The sequence below is a fragment of the Leuresthes tenuis genome, unplaced genomic scaffold (genome assembly GCF_036924035.1).
Source record: "Leuresthes tenuis unplaced genomic scaffold, fLeuTen1.0.hap1 SCAF_4, whole genome shotgun sequence".
Lineage (NCBI taxonomy): Eukaryota > Metazoa > Chordata > Actinopteri > Atheriniformes > Atherinopsidae > Leuresthes > Leuresthes tenuis.
In genome coordinates this window covers 15,228,026-15,248,712 of record NW_027325358.1, presented here as the reverse complement: position 1 = coordinate 15,248,712, position 20,687 = coordinate 15,228,026, and the positions used below count along the sequence as shown (strand labels likewise).

The following is a 20,687-nucleotide window of genomic DNA, read 5'->3' as shown; positions in this document are numbered from 1 at the left end:
TACATTTTTTTCTATTACAGCTATGTATTCATTTGATTTTTTTGGTTTTTTCTTCCTTTCCCACTTTTTTTGGAAAACGTCGTCAATGAAGTGAATTTTAAATCTTACTTCACAAAATCTAAAAATAAGAGAGGATGAATTCAGAGAGAGTTTAATGCACATTTATTCCTTAAGAGGTTAGTGTGTCACTAGTTTACTTTGCATATACTGGTGCATATCAGGACGATATCAATATCAAAACGAGTGGTGTTTTATTGAGCTGCTTTGGTTTAGAGACCTGATATCATGGCACACGGTCACACAGTCTTGTTTTATTTGGATATTTCAATGGGACAGAGTGTTGTTGGTGTTATTGGTGATACCTGCGCTGTTAGACAGCTCAAAACGTCTGCTGTGAGCACAGTTTAGCAGTTTAAGGTAATTTATTTCAGTGAGATTAAAAAGTAAGATCTCATGTGTTGCATCTGTATGTAACCTAAAGTTAAATAAAAAATTTGACCAGTTCTCCAGGGCATTTATTTCCCAATTTAGTTTTGTTGTTATTACTGACATCGATTTCATGGGTTGATCGAGGCAGGGCTGCTTTCATGACTTCACATTTGTCATATTCCTCCTATCGTGAGGTAGTTAAGTTTCTAATCATGAAACATATGAAAAAAACTGTTGTCATAGATTAAGACAAGAGGAGAAAAAGTAGGCTGACTCAACATGTTACACCAAAAGCTTTGATGATGTGGAGGAGGAAATGTACTTATGGATCCCCAAAGGCTGCAAAATAGTTCAATTTTGACGAGGCCATTCCAGTCCACATGAAAATGTCTGAAATGAAGTCATCCAAGCAGACGTTTATAGCTAAAAAAAGTTGTTCACATTTGAATTGCTTAATGTTTTTGTTGAATTGTATAAGTTGTTCCCTCCTAATGTATTTAAGATGATCTTAAATCACTAATAAGTTATCATTTCCAAGCAGTGAATGTTAATGATCTTTATTTAAACTTCTAACATCTTCTCACTGTTTGCATTTTTCTTTCCTTGCTTTTGTGAACCTTGGAGTATTTGACTCCAAGGGGCAGCTGTCAGTGACCTTTAAGTATCCATCAACTGGACAGAAAGGCAGAAAAAGTGATTTGCTGTCATGGTCTCCCATGTCGCCTGGCCCCACAGAAACCAGCAGGTCCACTTGCTTTCACTTCCAGCCGTCATCTCGGTAATGACAGTACGAGGCCAGCAAGAAGTCTGCTGGAGTAATCAAGGTCTGCAGACCCAGCTGTTATGAATGAGACCGATTATTCTCCTAGCGAAACTGGTCCTGAAGACAAGTTCCTGTTTTTCTGTGTCCATGTTGAGCAGAGGCTCTCCTGTTGGCTTGACTGAGCAAGACTAGCAAAGCATGGACGCTGCAGTTTGACTCTTTTAACACGGAGGAAGAGAAGAAAAACAACTTCTATATCTTGGTATTGAACTTGGGTCTCATGGTCAAAAGCATCTTACGTTTGAATGTGTTGTGCATGCCATCCAACACTCATCCTTCATCCTTATAAGGACTTTGTGGTTTGATAAAAGGCCACACTTGAGGATGATGTGAGGATGTGAAAACACTTAGTTGTATGAGTGGTATTTCCCACTCTGGGGGGCTTTTAAAAAAAATCATAATTTTTTTGTTGCACTCCTGTAATTACATTTTATGGTGTTAGATAAAACCAAGTTATGGTTAGGTATTAAGATATTAGTCCAGTGTCTCACTTCATTTGTTGCTGATTTACATTACAGGCACTTCTAGGTTTTGGGCTTGAATAGTTCTCTTGGGAAAGCAATTTAAAAGGGCATGCTGTGATTAAAAAAAAAGAGAGATGTTTAATACAATATTTGATATTTAAAGTGTGAATGAAGAGTTTCATGTGGTTTTTGAAGGTTTTTTGTGTGTGTGGGCGTGTTTGTGCGTACGTGGGCATGTGCCAGTGCATGTGTGTGTGTGTGTCTCTGTACTGTGTTGTATTGGTAGAGGTCTGGGCAGGTGGCATTACAAGTCTGCCAGATGGTGTCAGAGGATGCTGTATTTGTATTGTAGACCATATCTGTTAATTGCCAATGATATAGACACTTGCTGGTCAGCATTTCACTTCTTACTCAAACTTGCTGGAATGATAACCGCGCAGACATGTTAACATGACCAGTATGTAGAGTGTTAGAAAGAGACATCCTATACACTCAGTCCCAGTAATGGTTTGGAGTCAAATGTGAAAATAGTTATTTACAATTCGGCAGCCAAACAATTAGCTCTTTGACTGGAAAAACATGGCTCCAGAGCATTATCGTGTCTTTGCTAGTCTAGAGCCAAAATTCTTTGTGCCAGGGGCTGGGGGCAAGATTGTAATGGCAAAGAAGACCAACAAAAAACAGTTCAAATACAGCAAAGAGAAACAGTGAATGTATTGTCTGTTCTGCTAACTCCATGGAAGACCACATATAAAACAAAGCTTTGGTACTGACCTTTGGAGAAGTTGAAGCAGCATAACGTGAAGCTGATCATAGTAATGACTATGAGGACATTATTATAGCAAACTTCCCTGTTATTTTATGCTTTTTGCTCAGTCAGTCCTTCTTGTTACAGCCTCAGCATCTGGAAACAAAAGCATCATTAAATACCCGATTTTTGTTTTAATAATGCAACGCAGTGACACTTAAAATAAACTGAGTTAAATGCACAAAACACATGATGGAGTCAAGTATTTAAATCTTTGCACGTGTATAAAACTGTAACATCAATTTCTGTATGTATACATGCACTGAATGTATTTATATCTGTGTAAAGTATGTATCTAATGAGAAAATGCACAGAAAACTTCCTCTGGAGGACAATCTAAAGTCTTCTTTGATACCATCATAACTTGGGTTTATGTTATGCTTGCATTGTGCATTTTCTTAAACAAATTTGCATCCAATCATACTGTCATAACCTAAAGAACACTTAGAGCAAGACATTGGTTTTGCTTCAGAACCTTGATTGGTTTCTGAGGCTCTTGGCAAAATGTTTTAATCGAACGTGTGGTGTATAAATTATGGAAATACCTAAACTGGCCTTTTTCTGTACTGAGTGGGAAGAGGCCAGAACTATATTAGCATAGAAAAAGCTTGGACATTTCACTGCAAAACTGAACAAATAGGGCATAAATATGATGTGCTTTCAATGTGGGTCCAATAAAAAATGAATGAATCAATACTTTAATCATTGTGAGAAGATATGTTTTTTGTGGAAAGCATTTTTCAGTCTGTGACAGAAAAGACAAACAGATTTTAGACCACAGCTTGAGTGACACCTGATAGAAAAAAATATGATCACTCTAATTTCGCTAAAAGATATTTTGAGCTTCTCAAGATAATTTTGAACTGTGTAAGGGCAAAAAAAAAGAAAAAAAGGAAATATAATGAGATGCTACTTTAAAGTAATGTCAATTCATTTCTTTAATCCAGTTTGATGTGTTCTCAGATGTGGTAAGGTCGGATTAAAGCTAGAAATTCAAGCATTTATGGCAATTCTTAATGGTTCACTTTGTGCTCTGCAATCATTTTTGACATTTAAGGCTGCCTGTTTTTCTTTCTTTGTAGATATTGGGGGGGGGGACATTTCAGAAAAGAACATTTGGTTTTATGTTCAAACTACTTCCTTTAGACCAGATAATGTCAGAGTGCCTTGTAAAGTTCTGTGTATAAAGAGCCTCACATATGAAAGTGTGTGGTTTTGTACAATTACATAATGACTTACAGGAAACATTTTCAAAAGTTGCTAACAGTACAGTACTCTACCATAGTCTCATGCTTTAATCTTGATTAGGTGCAATGATTTCATGAAAATGTGCAAACAAACACAAAAGCTGCGGCATGGACAGAATTTGTCCAAAAATGACAGACTTGAAAGTCAATATTTGGTAAAAGCATGTTTGTTCTTCAGCACAGTCTGAACCTTAGAGACGCTTTTTTGTCATTTATTTTAATAGTCTTCAGGAGTTCTCCAGGCTTCTTAAAAGGCTCTTCTTTGGATGTTGGCCACCTTTTGTTCCATTCTCTGTCAAGACGATTCCACACTGCCTCAATAATGTTGAGGTCTGGGCTCTGGGGAGGATTCATCCCTCCATAAGACCTGTTGCCACCGATTTTCAGTCCTGTTCTTGTGTCACTTGGCATAACTCAGCCTTTTCTCCCTGTTCCCCTTCCTTAAGAATGCCTACCTGACAGCCACCATGCTGTAGTTTTTCAGGCCTTCCACTTCTTTCTCTGTCCTCCACTTGTCCGGGTTCCTCACATTTTTAAGGATTCACTGCACACCGTGCTGAGATATGCCAAGTTTTCTAGGAGTCACCTTAGTGGTGCAAAAACACAATTTAATGTCTATCAAACTGTGTTACTGTTGGCATTTTTTTGTGGACGCATCGAAAGAAATGGGAATAAGTTATGTGTCTTTGTGACAAAGTGCTGTTGTGTGTACACAACACTGCTTTATCACTTGAGTTAGGTGCCTTTTCAAGCTTGAATGATTAATAGGTCGGTGACATACTTCTGAAAAACTTGCATAGCTTAAACACTCTCTTTCTAATCTTTTATGTTCTAGCTTTTGTGGGGAAAGAAAATGCTGTGATCTTAGTTTTCATTAATTATATGGATGGCTGAATAGTAGATGTGACTGTACTGATAATGAGGTGACATTTTAGTGATGCCCTGGCTTATCTTTTGGTAATTTGAGCCGTGAGCTAATAGTTTTGTGCCATTGCTGCTTTAGCTCTGTCTTTAACGACATATATCCAAAAGATAGTTGGATCTTACTTTTATTACTACAGCAATATTTTATATTCGCTGCAAACAAAACAAAAATTTCACGCTGTTTAAAACGAGTCCCTCATTCATTATCACTCATTTTCCACACCCGCTTTATTCAGATCGCTGGGGTGCTGAAGCCTGCCCCAGCTGCCAAGAGGCAGGGTACATCCTTAACAGGTCACCCTTCCCACCATGCCAGAAAAAAAGCCCAGTTTGGTGCCCGCTGGCGCCCCCTGACGGCGGGCCCATGTAGTCCGGCGGCGCCCCTCATGTGTGTGACCGTCCCACCGCCGCCCGCAGGGGCTGCTCTCTCAAGTTCACAAACCGCTGGGTGCGTGTTTGGATAGTTTGGATAGACTGTCCCGCTGTGAGATTCCACAGCGCGAACCATTGTTATGCTTTGGATGGATACACCGACTTCAGGTCACCTCTAAGTCATATTTTCTGACCTCAAATATTTAATACTATCTGCTTTTATTTGTTCTGGCTTTGTTTTCTCATCCAGAGTTTTGTTGTTGATGGCGCTATCCAACCAAGATGGAAACGGTTTTACTGCCGGTTGGACACTAGATAACGGCTTCACCAACTAAATGTAGACTTTCCTGATTTACCAGCTGGAGACGTATTGTCTATCAAGTGGATGTAGCCAGACTGGGCCGTTTCCATCCCAGAGGTCACAGTCATATAATGAACATTTTCCCACTGGAGTTTCGGTAAACTTTTCCCACGACTTGCCATGTCGGGAGTGGTCCGCACCCTGAGCCGCTGCCTGCTCCCGGCTGAGGCCAGCCGGGACCCGGGCGGCAGCAAAGAGGGGAGCCGGGAGAGGGACGCGGCGCAGGAGCGGGAGGCGAGGCGCAGGAGCCGGGAGATAGACGCGATGCTCGCCCGGGAGAGGAGAGCCGTTCGTCGGCTGGTAAAGATCCTCTTGCTCGGGGCCGGAGAAAGCGGAAAGTCCACATTCCTGAAACAGATGCGCATAATTAACGGGCAAGAGTTTGATCAGAAAGCGCTCCTGGATTTCCGGGATACTATCTATGAGAATATATTGAAGGTAAGGACAAAGTTCGTCTGTTTGCGTCGTCATCTCATGTTTTATTGTCCTTTCAAATGAGTTTCTTTGGACTTGTAAAACTTATCAAATGATGTCGTGTAAATGGAAGACGACATTTCGTATTGATCAGAGCTGAAAGAGTTGTTGATTAATCAGTCGTCAAGAGCTTGAATGATTATTTATTTAACGGAGCAGATGACAGCTCAGCTGAAACTTCGTCAGTCACAGATCATTTCAATTATACTGTCATTTTTAAAAGAAAATTTACCAAAGTTAATTTCTATTGACTCAGCTGTAAAGATTTGGTGGTTTTTTTTTTCTTCTTCTCATCACTCATGGTGGAAATCTAATTGTGTGTCAGCTTTGCTCTGTTTCTTTTAGACAGTCTCTTTTAGGCAGGTGTAACTTTTGGCCCTGGGAAACCGTTGTGTGACACATTATTGCCTAAATGATTCATTGAGTTATCAATAAAATAATTCCTGGATAAACCATCTCGGAACAACTGGATGCACCCCCCACTGAAGTCCACACACCCACTCAGACACACGTAGAAAGGTCTGTTGACACAGTGCATATTTTTATCCTAGTGTGTAAGTGTGTGTGTGTGCGTGTGTTTGTGCTGGCCCTTTGTTTGCTGTCATGGCTGAGGCCTCCTTCACCAGCTAACAATACCAGACTATTCCTGCGGGATGAGCACATCCGCCCTGAGTGCCACACCGCCCAGACAAGGATGATAAGAGCCTGCTCTCCTACACAGACAAGACAGTATTCACTACCCTCCCCCAAACACAAGCATACAGTGATGGTCCTGTCTCGGGCCAGATGACGAACACAATCCTCCCCCACACACCCACACCTCACTGCTATCCAGTGTAAAATACACACAATGCACGATGTGTAGGAGCTGAGAGGTGAAGGAAAGGCTTCAGTTTGACACCGAGCATGATTTACATGCCCGTCCGTCTTTCTTATTTATTTCATTGTCTGTGTCCGACCGATAGAGAAATTAGAGCTGCTGAACAGAAATATTGACATTAATATCAATATATATAGCCTTTGGAAATTTCAAATGCAAACATAATGCAATGATGTGCAGATCAACACAACACAAAGTTGATCTAAGTTAGTGCACAGGCGACCTAAGTTGAAAGGGAATTGTATTGATTTCTGAGCATTTTGAAACTGAGGATTTGCTGCTTGATTTCATTTCTGCTGCTCAATAGTTCAAGGCCTCTTCTGTCATCTTTTATGTTTAAAAATGTGGCAAATGGCTTTAACCAGACTCTTTCCTCTGCAGACCAGGGGGACAGTTTTCCATCACAAGTGAGTTCAGGCCCAAAGAAGACAGCTGTATTCTTAAGTCTTGTTTGTATGTGGTTCTTCGTTGCCGAGAATTAATTTGCATTTGCTGATGCAGTAATGAACTCTGTTTACTGACAATGACTTTCAGAAGTATTCTTGGACATTCAACACTGTTTTTAGGCTTTATCCCCGGCGTACAGAGAGTTCTTCAGATTTCTTATGTAGATGATGCAACATTTCTGGAGGAACATTCTTAAACAGCTGAACCATTTGCTCACGCAGTCTTCCACAGAATACGTCTATTACGGTGATTCAGTGAGAAACGTCCAACAATGGCCAGCGCACATTGTTAACAGGTGTGTTTGTCTCATGCCGCGGCCCTCAATGTTTAAGTTTCCAATAACATGAGACAAAACACAGCTAATCCTTTGCTGCTTGTAGCTTTGGCTATATCTGATGGAGGATCAGGGTCACCTGCCAGGTGTAGGGCATCCCCGCCTTTCATGGGAACCTAATGACAGAGTAAGAGAAGAAAGCGGGAAAGGAAGTAAGGATAAAGCTGGCAGAGAGCACACAGGTGTGAGGCAAGAGTGGCTTAAAAGATAAAAATCATAGATGTGGAGTGCAGGTGTGGTCCTGCTCACTGACTCCCTCTAATTATACCTGCAGTTAGGCGTTATGGCTCTGGGAGAATCCTCATCAACACCGAACCATTTGTATCTTACACATTAAAGCGAAACTTCAAAAACAAAACAAACAAAGCAAAACCCTGGTCTAAGTGGAGCCTCGGATATCAAATATGTGCTCACTGACTTGATTGGCGCTTACAGAACTTACAAGCTGTGCCTCTTCACTAGAATGGAAGATAAACACGATACATGCTTTAGCTCTACTCGAAATTCAGCTTCTTTTATCTGTCATTGGCTTTCTTGATGTTCTTTGAATACTTAAACCCTGCTATTCAAGGCAGATACAGAGATGCGGGTGTCGTTTTTGTCGGTGTCACTTGGAGCCCCATCCTTCACGTGGGTTCAAAAAGGAGGCATCTTGTCATTGCTTACATTAATGCAGGAAAAGTGCTGCCACATACCGATTACAGTGATAAATGTTACAGACGTCAGCCCACGCTGCTGACCACACCGTGACTGTGACGAGTTATCAGCTCAAACATCGGATTATCGTGTTTTCAGGCCTGTGCTGTCGGATACTGGAGGTCTAGTGACACATAAGACAAATCCGATGATGGGATCCTGTTTCCCCCTTTTAAAAGTGTCTCTAGTGGTTGTGTTGAGAGTATTGTTGTCGAGGATGGGTTAACGGGAAGCAGGGATCAATGGGAAAAGTGATCACAGAAGCTACAATGGCATGTAAAAAGTGAAAGAATAACATTTCGAGGAAGATAACTTTATTATTTTTAGATTTTGGAATATTAAACAATGAAATAAGGAGAAGAGCACGACGATACATGGCCGTTGCGAAGCTAATTATTTGTTAAAGTCTCAAACGCAAATCAGAGTGAGCAGGAATGATGGAGGTCAAATTGAGGTTTACAGGACGAGTAAACCCCAATACGAGTGGCCCCCGTGATTAATAAAAAAAAAAATCTCATCAAAGCACTTGTTTGACAAGGCGGAAGACTTTTCTACTCTGCAGCCTGACCTTCGCAAATAGGATTTCTCTAGAGGTTTTCTTAAAGAAAAGAGTCATTTTCACAGTAATTTTTTCCCTTTTTTGAAAAAAGACGTCATCCTGATTTAATGTAGCCATGCACAAATTAAAACAACGGCCAAATATTGAACAGAACGGATCGTTTATAAAATAAAATGTTTGCAGCACCTGTACATGTGTGTCATTGGCAACCAATTTAGAAGAAAAGGCTTTCTTTTTTCTTTCTTTTTTTTCTTTTTTACGAGTGGTTTAGTACACTCTATGTTCACTGGTGACTCATGACCACTTCAGTGTTTTCTAAATATGATGTAATCATGTGATATTTCTTGACTGTAAGAGCTGACCACGATCACCTGATTGTCCCAGCAAAAAATTAACTTGCTCACATGAGTGTGTGGGAAGGATGCTCTGCTGTTGCATTCCAATTTTGGCCAAGAGAAGGCCACATGTCTCGGTCGAACTTGGATTAGACCTGGTCAGTTTCTTATGTGTTCAGAGCTACAGTCATAAAGACTGTCTTTCGATTCAACGGTTGTAATCTGGTCCTTACCCGGTCTTAAAATAAAGTCTGTATAAAACCTGTTTGAAATGATCAATCTCAAAAACGCAGCGGGGGAATTTCTTCCCGCTCCTCTTAACAAAGTTCCTTCGATTCACTGAAGTTTGCAGCATTTGTTGGAACATAGCATTTCAGTCAGGTCGAAGCCTGGACTTTGACCAGTTAATTGCAACACCTTTAGTGTAGGCAGATGGCTTCACACTTGTCTCTTGACTTTTGTATACAGAGAAGTTCCTCATCCAGTAAATGACTGCAAGGTGTCCAGGTCCGGTGGCTGCAGGAAAAAGCACAAATCATCAGCCCTCCACCACCGTGCTGACAGTTGTTATGAGGTGTTTGTGCTGATATGCTGCGATTGCTTTTGCCAGATATGGTTCTGTCCGTTATGGCCACATTAGATAGATGAGTTGAAAGTGGAGATGTTCCAGAACTCTTGTGGATTATTTAGATGCAACTTTACAAACCCAAGCTGTGCTGCCATGTTATTTTTAGAGAGAAGAACTGGTTGCTTTCTCCTGCAACCAGTTCAGTCTTTTTCTAATTGTACCATCGTGAACTCTAAGATTTATAGAAACACGAAGTGTGGTTTTTTTTTCACTTTGTTTCTGCATTTTGTTTTATTTTTTTTTAAATTATGACCAACCTGTATTCAGTCGTGTGCTGGTGTTCAATGGAGGTCGCGTTCACCTTGTTCTAGAGCCTGTTTTTTTTTAGTCCTGATACGTAAAATGTTAAAGAGGGTGCACTGTTTTCCACATGACTGTAGTCGATGTGAAATCAGGCCACGTCTATCAGCTTCTTACTGAGAAAAGTGGTGATAACTAGCAGGAAAACAGACCGTTCTTAAAACATTCAGGCATACAGGAAGAGAGACAGACATGAATACGGAGGATTATGCAAGATTGTAGAGATGAGTGAATCGTTATGGGGTATATGCTCTGACGGAACATAATGGGGACCACATTTGGATGTGACTCAGGGGTTGCTCACAGTGATTTTACTGCCAACACTAGGCAGGTGTTGAGTCGCCATGTGTGTCTTTGTTAAACCATAGTTTGTCATTTTCTCACTTGATGTTGTCATTACAACTCACTTATTCTTGTAAGTAAAATACATTTATACTATAAAAAAGGTCACATGTATGAGATTAGCCTTAAAACCACACCACACTACTGAGTCATGAAGGGCATTCCAGGCAGATTGCGCACACACAAGCTCACACTCTGCAAACCCACCTACATCGTTGCTGCATTAGTGACAAAAGCCTTTTTACTCACACCGGTGTCCTTTTGGAGACACGTCTGTCTTGGAAGGGAAATCTATCTTTCAATTTCTTTGTCTGAGGTTATTTGGAACTTTTAGAGGACTTCTTTGTAAAGATAAGGTTGAGCAGGGTCAGGCATTGATGCTGCTGGTGTAGAAAGCCTATTGAATCTGAAATGATACTAAATGAATAAACTTGACTAGACTTGACTATTGTACAGGAATTAGGTGGTCATGAGTCACTGGTTGAGGCATGCCACTCATGTACACACACATCCCTAAACATACTGTGACCACTGTGACTTCAATTTCAAAGTTGTCTTGATCCAAGAAAAAGGTAATTGGACAAACAGATTGTATTGTTAATTCAGCAGATTTTTAACGGTAAGATGCTGTGAAAACTGGATGAGTAACAAAGTGTGTGTCACGGAAAGGACAAAACGCAGGCTGACAGGCAGGAAACACTGTGTGCCGTGACGTGGCGTAATTAATTGACAAAACAGATGGAGGGCATTTAGCCGACTAACACAGGTGTAAACTGAAGGCGGAAGGGGAACTAGTTGAGGTGCACAAGGGAAACCAATTTGAAATTAAAATTAAATTAAATTAAAATGAAAATGGGAAGTTAAGCTAACCAAGACACAGAGCTTGGGAATACAAAGAACAAGGTCAAACTGAAACATGATAAAGCCAAAGGACCATGGCACCAGAAAACTAGCAAAAGCCATAGACCGTGACAGTGTCTTCCACATTCCAGTAAATGATCACAGTCTGGGTATAATGGATGAGAAGTAGCTTATCACAACCCTCCAGAGGGTAAATGTTTTCATAGTTTACTTGCATTTTCAGTGTCTCTGGGAAATCATTTGTACAGTCGCACCGGGTCGTTTGCATTAGAAACTACAGAAAGTAATTGTGCAGCTCCGTGCAGCTCTGTGCAGCTGTCCAGTCACTGAGTGAAGTGGGTGTGAAGGACGGATTTCCAGGCTCGGAAAGCTACACAAGTGGCCAGACACCAACTTCCCTAATCTGGCACCTGTAAGAGGTTTTAATGTCACTGAAAGACCACAGTGGATGCCGAACACTGTCGTCGTTCCTACAATGGGATAGAGGACAGAAATAAGTCAAGATGACTTCTGTTGGTTTTTGCACCACAGATAAAATCAGTTCACATGGCTCTCCTTAGAAAACCCCCCGCAGCCAGACATACTTGAGTTAAACATATGCGTGCATTTTTCTTCATTTATTGTTTGTCCACCAGTTCATCTAATACGTGTGCTATCGGGCTTTTCTTGAATTTGGACAATTTTGCACACATTAAGAAAAGCGGCTGTTGCAGTGATCGTGTGCAATTCTTTGTTTCTGCAGGGCATGCGTGTGCTGGTGGACGCCCGGGACAAACTGGGCATCAGCTGGCAGAGCTGTGAAAACGAGAAGCAGGGCATGCTGGTGATGTCGTGGGAGGGACGTGTGGGTGCCTCGGGGGTCGAGCCCAGTGAGTTTCAGCTGTATGTGATGGCACTGAGTGCGCTCTGGGCAGACACCGGCATACAGGAGGCCTACGCACGCCGCTCCGAGTTCCAGCTGGTGAGTAGATTACACATCAGGTTCCCAGCCTTTTTTTTTTGTTTGTTTGATGACACCCGTTGCTGTGACCTATAAGATCTTAAGATGTTCCTTTTAACTGATTTTTGAATTAATTTTAAACTGTTTGTTTTATGGACAGGGATGTTTATAGTAGGAGTTTTTTTTTTTTTTTTTATGCAAGAACAACAAGTCCTCCAACATGAATAACCGAATAGATTGCTTGTTCTGACTTGACGATTAAACCCCTGTACGTGTTTTTGGAATTTGGACATTGATGCACATAGTTCACGTTAGCAAGCCCAGACAAGTCTAAAGGCTTCAAGGCATGAGACGTGGGTTTGAGATCAATGTAGGCATTTTTTTTTCTGTGTGGTCACTTTGTTCGAATTTTATTTACCGTATATGTTTTGCTTAATTTGCTTTTATTTGGTGTCTAAATGAACAAACATTTCGTTAAGAAGCTTAATTTTTCGTTTTCCCTGCGTCACCAATTATTTAAAATTCACAATGATCACACAATAGACAAAATTATTGAAGCTTTAATCTACTTTAGTTTAATTAATCTTCTCATGTTAAAATTGTCACACACTTTCTTGTGACCATGCTCTGCTGTTGCTGGTATTCTAGCTGCTTTTTGTGACAGTTCATGAATTAAAGATTAGCCTTACAACAATCTGCTTACTTCTTCACATTATTATGTGGATATTTATATTTGGATGAGCTTATCTGTTGTGCAACATGTCCTCATGCCTTGCTGCAGCAGGAGAAGGGCCACATGGGGTTTTACTCTCTTAGCTGGGAAGAGATAGATTAAAGCTTGGAGGAGCATGTAAAATAGATGTGCAGCAGTGCTCGTGCAAAGAAAGAATTGAAAAGAGCCAACCCACAACAGAAAACAGCATCAAAGCTTCTTATTACCATCTCAAACTACCCAAGGGTTGAAGGCACAACCAGTGGATCATGACCCCCTAAAGTGAAGAGGCTTACTTTTCAGACAAGAGTTACATTTCTGACTTTGTCAAACTGTTAAAAATGATGGCAATGAGTCGTTCAGACGCTAGTCACGTTTCTGCTCATTCTGCGCACAGCTTCATTCAGACATGCCTCCCAGAGTGACGCACAGAGACACAAAAACACTTGAGATTAGACAGTTCATGAAGTGAGACATAACATCAAAGTCCTCTTGAGGTCAGATTACATTAAAACACAGAAGGGTTGTAAAGTTAGCTATTATTGTCATGGACGGGATCAATTTGAAATATCTCTTTTCGATTCATTCAAGCTTTTTTAAGCAGTTTTTTCTTGTGAGAAAAATGGTAATAGGGTTTTTAATCATGAGGGTTTTTTTGCACATTTCGAAGTATAGTTGTGGTCATCGTGGGAGAAACATTTTCTTTAAGTTCACATGAGGACATGTCCTCATGTCAGTGTGTGTGTGTGTGTGTGTGAAGAGTTTTGTTCTATTCCTTTGCCTCAGGATCTGTTTAAATAGTGCCTAGCGCTACATCAAATAATATAGCTGTGATCAGATCGGTGGAAAACACTGTGTGGGTGAAAAGGGCTTGATTTTCGTAGTTTTTACAAGAAAAACCGACAAAATACATAAGTAAAAACCCGATACTTGTCTAGCTCAGATATGTATTTGTCTTCTCTGCATTCCTTTATCAGCTTGTGACCCCATGAGTGCGTTTTCTGACTGTGTAATCAGTATCGTTGGAATGCCTCAAGCACATTCATTAAATGATAAAATATTACAAGATAAACTACTTATTGAACAACTATCTCCTCCCATGAATGTCTGCATTATTAACCAGCCTTCAGTTCATTCTTTAAGAGTCATTATCAGTCAGAACGTACTCACTCACTGACCTAATGCTTCACTTTTAATGTGCCAAATTGCCCAAAATCCCCAGTGATAGCCCAATGGTATGACTGTGCCGCTACATGCTACCACTATTACTGTCTTAGGTCTGATCAAAACGTAATGGTTCACTACAATGTAACGTTGTTGTCCCAAACACCAGCTTCTTACCAAATGAAGTCATTTCAGCCGTGTCTGTCCAAAAAGGGCCCAGAGCAGCAGCTATCTGCAAGGTAACTGAGATGTGACAGCCTGTTGTCACTGCTTTGACGATCGCTGATGTGCTGAAAACAGCAGAGAAAGTAGCCGGATCACATCAGAAAAGTTTAGACCTGTCAGCTGAAAAAAAGAAAGTCTCGGTGAACTACAGAGATGCTGCACTGAGCGAAGCCAGAGGAAGTATTCTTTTTTTTTTCCATGTAACTCAATTTTTTTTTGTCTGGAGACTTTCCAAAGGTGTAATTATTTTTCTCTTGACTGGAAATGGAGCCGGTGAAGTGGAGCCCTGTGGAGTTTCATCTCCCTCGTCACATGCGGTGAATAGAATCTGAAACGGCTCGCAGATGGCGGCGCAATTCTTTGTCCTTGTAACTCTGATGTTTTAAAGACACACTGATCAACAGATCATCACAAAATCGTCTCTCTTTTTATTTTATTTTACAGCCAGTCACAGTCAAGAGATGGAAAATCAAGTGAAGTTTTTATTGAAAATACCACAAAGTGTTTTGGAAGGAGGGGTTGAATAAACTGGCCCCTTTTCTTACACCCCTGCTTGGAATATTTTTGAATACTCATCTATGCTGTCTTCTGATATATTTTGTTGTTTGTGAATAGGGTGATTTATGTGGGGAAAGTAAATGAGTGGTCCCAGCTTTTATCACATATTTCCAAGTTGTATTTATTTACTCATTTACATTTTGTGCCATGTTGTGGGGACCAAACAAATTTTAAAGTAGGCGCTCACTTTAGTCTACAGAATCATTTGTGACAAACTGAACGACCAGAGAAACCATTAACTCTACAAGTGTCTACAAATGTGCCGTAAAGGGCCAGACAGACTGTTAGTGACACTTAATGGTTCAACAGAATGTTATGAATGACCACTAACCATACTGCGAACAGAATAAATGTCTCACAGCATCGACATCACCAGCTGCTCTTGTTGTCTGTGTGCTCTGTGTGAGCTGTGTCAGACAGTTTTATTTGGACTTTACTGAAAGTGACACAGCAGCTTTACTGTCTGCTCAGGGCTGTAAGTTTGACCTTTTACCTCGTTACACATTTATCAGTGACAAAACAATCTGGAGTCAGGCTGAAGCCACTTCCTCTCACTTAACATACTGTGTCTTTATGTGCGTGTGTGTGTGTGAGATGCAGCGTTTTAGCTCAGACTGCTTCTTTGTCTTATCGGGGGTTGCTGTGTGATAATCTCAGTATGTTACAGCAGACGTCGCTCTGTCTTTAAGACCAATCCATTTAGAGGCGTTTTTGATGCCCATTACCTGCTAACATCCTGTCAAATGCTTCTTGTTATGTTTCCATCAAGGCTTTTATGTATAATTTTATGCAAATATCCTATTGAAAAGGTTTCATGGAGCGAGTCAAATTATATAAAAAAAAACAACAACTCATGAATAGTCTATGCTCAAAAAGGTGAGCTGCAGAGGGAAGTTCTGATGTAGCGAACAGTCAACTCACATGACTGAAGCACTTGAAGAGTCAGCTGTTTCCACCTCTGAGAAATAAACATGGTCAAGTATTAGCTGACAATAGAGAAAAATTGCTGCGTCCCCATTGGGAAATAATCCCAAAAGTCTTTTTTTTTCTCCAGTATACTGTAAGACCAAAACTTAGTTTGCCTCTTCCTCTTTGAAGTTTGCATCCAGTTATAGATACAGCTTTGTGTAATTTAGCCTGATGTGTACTTTTACTTTAGGAGGTCATTGGCTCCAAATCCGGTTTTGAAAACCTAGTTTGTATTTTCTATTGTGATAGTTCCAAAAGTTTGCTTTAACAGCACGCTGACAGTAACTAAACATATTGGCTTTAAGTCTTTCAGGTCAGACTTTGGTAACATACATATCACAGCAGAATATCTGGACCGCTGCAGTCACATTAATGGACAAACGCACACAGTTTGCCAGGCCTTTATTTGGAATATGACAGAACATGTTTTATATAAATAAACGTTTCTACTCCATGGTTTCTTTTACCATTTGGTAAAGCACCTGACTTTCTTTTATTTAACTTTTTTTTACAGTGGTATGAATTAAATGAATGTGGACAGAAACTAGCTGAACATTCGCTCCATCATTTTGTGTCACACTCCAGCTTCTCCTCTCATACAGCGAGACAATGAACCCAGGTGAAATGAAGTATGACATTTTTCCCAAGCCGATAACTCCGCTGATAACTATGGGTTTTTATGGGATGGTTTATGGGTTTTGATATGTTCCACATTTCTTTGTTTTAGTGTTGCCTAGTTCTTTAGATTCACGGCCTGTGGTTTTAAACATTTTAGCTCCATTGACTTTGTTTTTGCCTTTATATGATTAAGCATTTTGTGCATTTAGTTGAATTCACTTCCCATTCTTGATTAACCCCAGGTCCTAGGTCACGGATTGCCTTCGCCTGCAGTATATGCAGTTCTGAGTTTCCTTTGTTCAGTGATAGAGCTTCATCTCAGTTTCCTTTGTGTTTTTAATGCCTCTCACCAAGTTGGGTTTTAGTTTCTGCCATGCTCTGCATTGTATTTGGAATTTATCTTTTTCTTAGACACCCTGCCCCACCAGCGCCTTAAGTTTTGTCTAATCAAAGGATGTTTTGTTTTTTCCTTCCCTGCCTGCCTCCTGAGTCTTGGTCCTCTCATACATGCAAAGATTCATGGAATTGTAACAAGATGAGCAGGGTTGCTTGCTTTACCTGTTAGTGATTATAATGTTGTGGCAGATCATTGTATGTCTGAAGAAGGCTTAGAGACACATGTCAATTAAGGCTATCATAACAGATTTTGTCTGCATAATATATGGTCCCGGAAATGTTTAAATGTATTTAATATATGTTATTTAAAAATAATTTTATATCACTTATGTTTAGTGTGTTGATGATAACTTGTAAATGCTATTAAACCTTCCAAAGGGCAAGCACTTGAATAAAAAAATATTCAGACATTAAACACCAAAATGTCCATCCATCCATTTTCAATACCCACATAATCAAATACAGAGTTTAGGGGACCTTAAAATTTGAGCATATCATATTTGTGTTCATTCGGCTAGAGAAAGCGCTTAGTAGCTGGATCTGTCTTTTAACTGTAGGGAAAACCCTGTCGTTTATTCTAACATCGCTTTAGTTCAAATGTTAGTGACATTTCTCCAAAGCAACTATTCACGTAAACAGAACGAGCATAATTTAGGTCAGCAACATCACTGCGTGTCACTTCATTTATTACATGATAAATGGAAAATGTGATTATGGAGATTGGCCTTTCAGATCTGAACAGCTGTTTAAATCACACAGGTCTCCTGCTGTTTGTATGTTGGAAGCATTTTTAATGGCATACGGGGTCGTTGTGGACCAAATGGAGCGAGTGCTTCGGCTCATGTGCGTCCCATGCCTCACTTTAACTTTAATGTGGCTTTTCAGTGAAGCTGGGGAAATTCTTTTTTTTTATTTCTGGCAGCAGATCTCATAAAGAGCCCCCAATTCAGCAATGCATTAAGAAACTATTGCGGACATTTTCTTTTCTTTTTTTCGTTTAGTTTAACGTGAGTTAAGACCGACTCTGTGACCCTGTTAGCAGCTGTGTGAAGCTGTACTAGTTAGCTGTGTCTAAATTTTGTCATATTGGTCTCATTAGACAAATTGCATTGAACAATCATTCCTATATATTTAATTAGACATTCACTGGTATAACAAATTAAAACTAAAGAAAACCTCTTGGTTCTCAGCCGAAAGCTTTTTGTGTGAAGAGGATGTGTGCGAGTCGCCGCTTTTCTCTCTAACATCTGAGTGGATTTCTGGATGTTTATTTACAATGGGTGATTGAGTTATAACCTCCAGCATGAATTTTGACACCAACTGCTGCACTCGGGTGCATTTGGTTTCAAAGAACAATAATTGCTTCCAGTAGCTGCGTGTCACAGTCGCTGCTTCTGCAACAGCTGCCTGTGTCGACAAATTGGCCAAATCAGGACAAACTACAACTTAATTCTTGTCATTTTTAGGATACCACTGTGTTTCCTTAAAGTCTCTGCAGTTAAAAATAGTTTGAAACATGCGCACCAGCTCATCTTGTTTACTTAAAATTACAGTGCACAGCTGTTTCTGTAACCTTTTTCTAATTAAACCGCATGTAGGGGACCTCTTTTTAATTAAGTACATCTGAGGCAGGACTGCCTGTTTTTAGAGGTTGTGGGCCAGGGGCTGGACTAAGAAGGGAGGACAACTATTTTGGTAAAAAGAAAAATGTAAGAAGCATCAGCCTTTTTCTTTAACAACAAAAGCTAAGATGTCTGCAGTGGCGTAGATGTGCTGAGTTAGATCCTTTCTACCTCCCCTTTTTCTCCACTCTGAGAGGTTTTCCGGGGATACCACAGTCAGCTTTTCCCAGGCACAGCTGGAGTTGAGCTGCAGGCAGGAGGCGAAGGAAGGAAGGAAGGAAGGAGGGTCCGAGGAGAGGAAGAAAGTAAGGGAGTGGAAAAAGAGATGAGCAGTGGGTGGGGAGGCTCAGAGAGAGGGAACGGAGTGAAGGAGAGGTAGAGATAGTGAGGGGAGAAAAACAAGCACATGCAAGGATGTTGTTTACTTGTAGGGTTTTCTATGTTCCCACCACACCCAGATAACACACAGTATGATAGAGGATATAAACACCAAAACCTCTATGCTTGACAAAAACAAGACTGTACATCCAGCCATGGTGGTAAACAGTTGCTGTTGTCCTCAGCAGCACGGATATTCTAAAAAAAAAAGAGGTCTAAATTCATACAGAGAATGAATGCGGAGGTTCCTGAAAGGTGTAGAGATGCTTTGCTGTCAGTCAGCATGTTTACATGGCACTCGACTTTGTCACACCAACACCGGACTTTTAAAATGCATGTGAACATGTTGGTCCACCTAACAATATATGAATTTGAGCTTCTTCAAACTGGAATAACACACCCAGATAATGCTGCTGTGCAGTGAATCACTCAAGCATGTACAAGACTTAAATGGACTCCGTAAGTTCCATCTTACATCTTTTTGGAAAAGCCAGTTAAGCATAACTATATATCTATACATCTGTTAAAGCTGCTCTCGCCACATATTTTTCTCTTTCTTTTGTCAGACGACTTAACGTTTTTGAACTGTGACTAAAAATCTGCCCATTAAGACTTATGTGTCAACTTGCAGCCACTTAAAGCATTTCCAGACTGGTCCTCTGCTTTAATGATATCCTGATCTTACAACCACAGTGTCATTTGACAAAAATCACCATTCAAATAACTTGAATTGAATAAATTACATTGTCTGTACAGTGAATTCAGTCAGACGATGATCTCCCACAGAGAAAGCTAGAAGCTTTGTCGAGAATGTTTCTTCACACAGTCCACGAAGCTGCAGCATTGAACTAAATTTCCCTCTTCCTGGGACAAGGATGGTGGACTGACTAGATGGCTGTATCTGTTCCTTAACTTAACTATACACATAACAGTAAAACCATAATAAAATGAATAGATTAATCAGTCTGTTGAAACGATGACATTCAGTCATTCAGATATTGGTCTCTTTTCTTGTAATGTTTCTCACCCTTCTTAGAGACATGCCTGTAAAAGTGACAGAAAGCGCCACAGTGCATGTGGAACATTGCAACATTCGTTCGAGTTTGGACAATAAATGAAGACAAGTGTAACATTGTAGTTTTCACATGGTAATGGTTGTTTTCATGTTGTATCGCCGTAACAATTAATTTTAGTATGCCAATCTCGTTGCGATTGTTTAAAACATCGAAGCACTGAATGGAAGCAGCTGAAAATATGTACTTCTCTACATGCACGATCTCTAACTTCACCCGGGGACATCGTCCTTTCAGTTGCCTCTGTTTGTCAAAAGAGAAGCTGCAACACCACAAAAAAAAACTCTTAAAGTGTTTCGAGAGTTGCAGTTTGCTCATCGTTTCTTGTAATTTCATCATAGAAATTCATATGATAATACACACAGAGCCTGTGTTACAGAGTAGTGGAGCATGGAAGCAGGTGGAGAGTAGACGCTTAATTAGGTGTAGGTGAAGTCATGGCGGAGGAAAGTTTGGACAGTGCTGTTATTTATCTATTTAGAAAGGTGATCTGTCTCTTAATCTGACTGCTGCAGTTCAGACTTGTGCCGTGTTGCAAGTGATACAGGTTAGTAGCACCAACATGGTCAGATTGCCATAACTAGATATCCACTGTTGTGGTTTTGTTCCCATGGCGACCGAAAAGTAAACATCATACCTTCTATTAAACTTGTTTCTTTTAGTTACAAGATTTATGGATAGTTACTGCTTGGGTCTTTCAGACTTTTATTTTCAACTGATATAAAATGTTGGATGCAAAAAGACAGGA

The 20,687-nt window shown here is 40.3% G+C and overlaps 1 protein-coding gene across 1 annotated transcript in view; it reads left to right on the top strand.

The window, feature by feature from the left end:
* Nucleotides 1-5,124: 5,124 nt before the first annotated feature.
* Nucleotides 5,125-20,687, top strand: part of gna12a (guanine nucleotide binding protein (G protein) alpha 12a) — a 28,290-nt gene continuing 12,727 nt past the window's right edge. The window contains exons 1-2 of the mRNA XM_072384764.1: nucleotides 5,125-5,866; nucleotides 12,027-12,245. Coding sequence (XP_072240865.1) covers nucleotides 5,549-5,866; nucleotides 12,027-12,245 — 537 coding nt within the window. The 5' untranslated portion in view covers nucleotides 5,125-5,548. The remainder of the gene's footprint in view (nucleotides 5,867-12,026; nucleotides 12,246-20,687) is intronic.